This window comes from Trichinella spiralis (genome assembly GCF_000181795.1).
Source record: "Trichinella spiralis strain ISS 195 chromosome Unknown Scfld5179, whole genome shotgun sequence".
NCBI classification, from domain to species: Eukaryota; Metazoa; Nematoda; class Enoplea; order Trichinellida; family Trichinellidae; genus Trichinella; species Trichinella spiralis.
Window position 1 is genome coordinate 1 of NW_003532118.1, and position 843 is coordinate 843.

Consider the following 843-nt stretch of genomic DNA (forward strand, 5'->3'; position numbering starts at 1 on the left):
TGCATGACTGCTACATGTAGGAATAAATACATTTATATAAATAAAGAACAAACTGATCACTCACTCGGCTAAGCAATAATTCAAAAATAAATAAATGTAAAAAATAGAAAGAACATGCATATAAATAACAATTTTATCCCGTGACATTTTGACAAAAATAAAAAAAAGAAAAACAGACAACTTTCGTGAAAAGAAATAAAAAGAAATATTTTTAAAAAGAATAATAATTAAAAAAAGAAAATTTCATCGTATCAAACGCAGTACAATAATAATAAATGTCAGTGAACAACAGCAACAGCAGCAACAACAACGAGAACAGCAGCAAGCGATAGCATATAATTTCGAAGCGCACCCATACATATACACACACACACACACACCTACAAATGTATAACTAATAAAAGAGAAAAACAAACAAATAAAATAAAGTAAATAAATAAATAAATAAAAACCAATAAAAAAAACAAAGCACTATTCAGTAATAATATAATATATAGGAATAATAATACTTTAAACTATGTTGTAAGAAGAGGAGCAAAAGTTGGGCAGAGTGTCGTCATCTTTTGCGGAAGGCTTTTTGTACAATGCTTGAACAAAAACTGAATCTTCTGCTTCTTCGAGTCGACTACGATCATCCGATGAAGAAGAAGCAGAATTATAAGCAGAAGCAGCAGCAGATGAAGAAGAACAAGAAGTTGTACCTTCGGTAGAAAGTTGCGTTGTAGCGCTCATGCAGCCGGTGTCTGTCGACGATCGTCTTCGACTTTCATTTTCACTGATCATAAATTTGGGCTTTTTAAAACTGATCATCGTCGTCAAATTGCACGGATTGTAGTCGCTGAT

The 843-nt window shown here is 31.9% G+C and overlaps 1 protein-coding gene across 1 annotated transcript; it reads right to left on the reverse strand.

The window, feature by feature from the left end:
* Nucleotides 1-278: 278 nt before the first annotated feature.
* On the reverse strand, nucleotides 279-783 carry Tsp_15766 (hypothetical protein). Its single transcript, XM_003366923.1, has 2 exons — nucleotides 517-783; nucleotides 279-380 (listed from the first exon to the last, which is right to left on the reverse strand). The coding sequence occupies exons 1-2, from the start codon at nucleotides 781-783 to the stop codon at nucleotides 279-281; spliced, it is 369 nt and encodes a 122-aa protein (XP_003366971.1).
* Nucleotides 784-843: the final 60 nt, after the last annotated feature.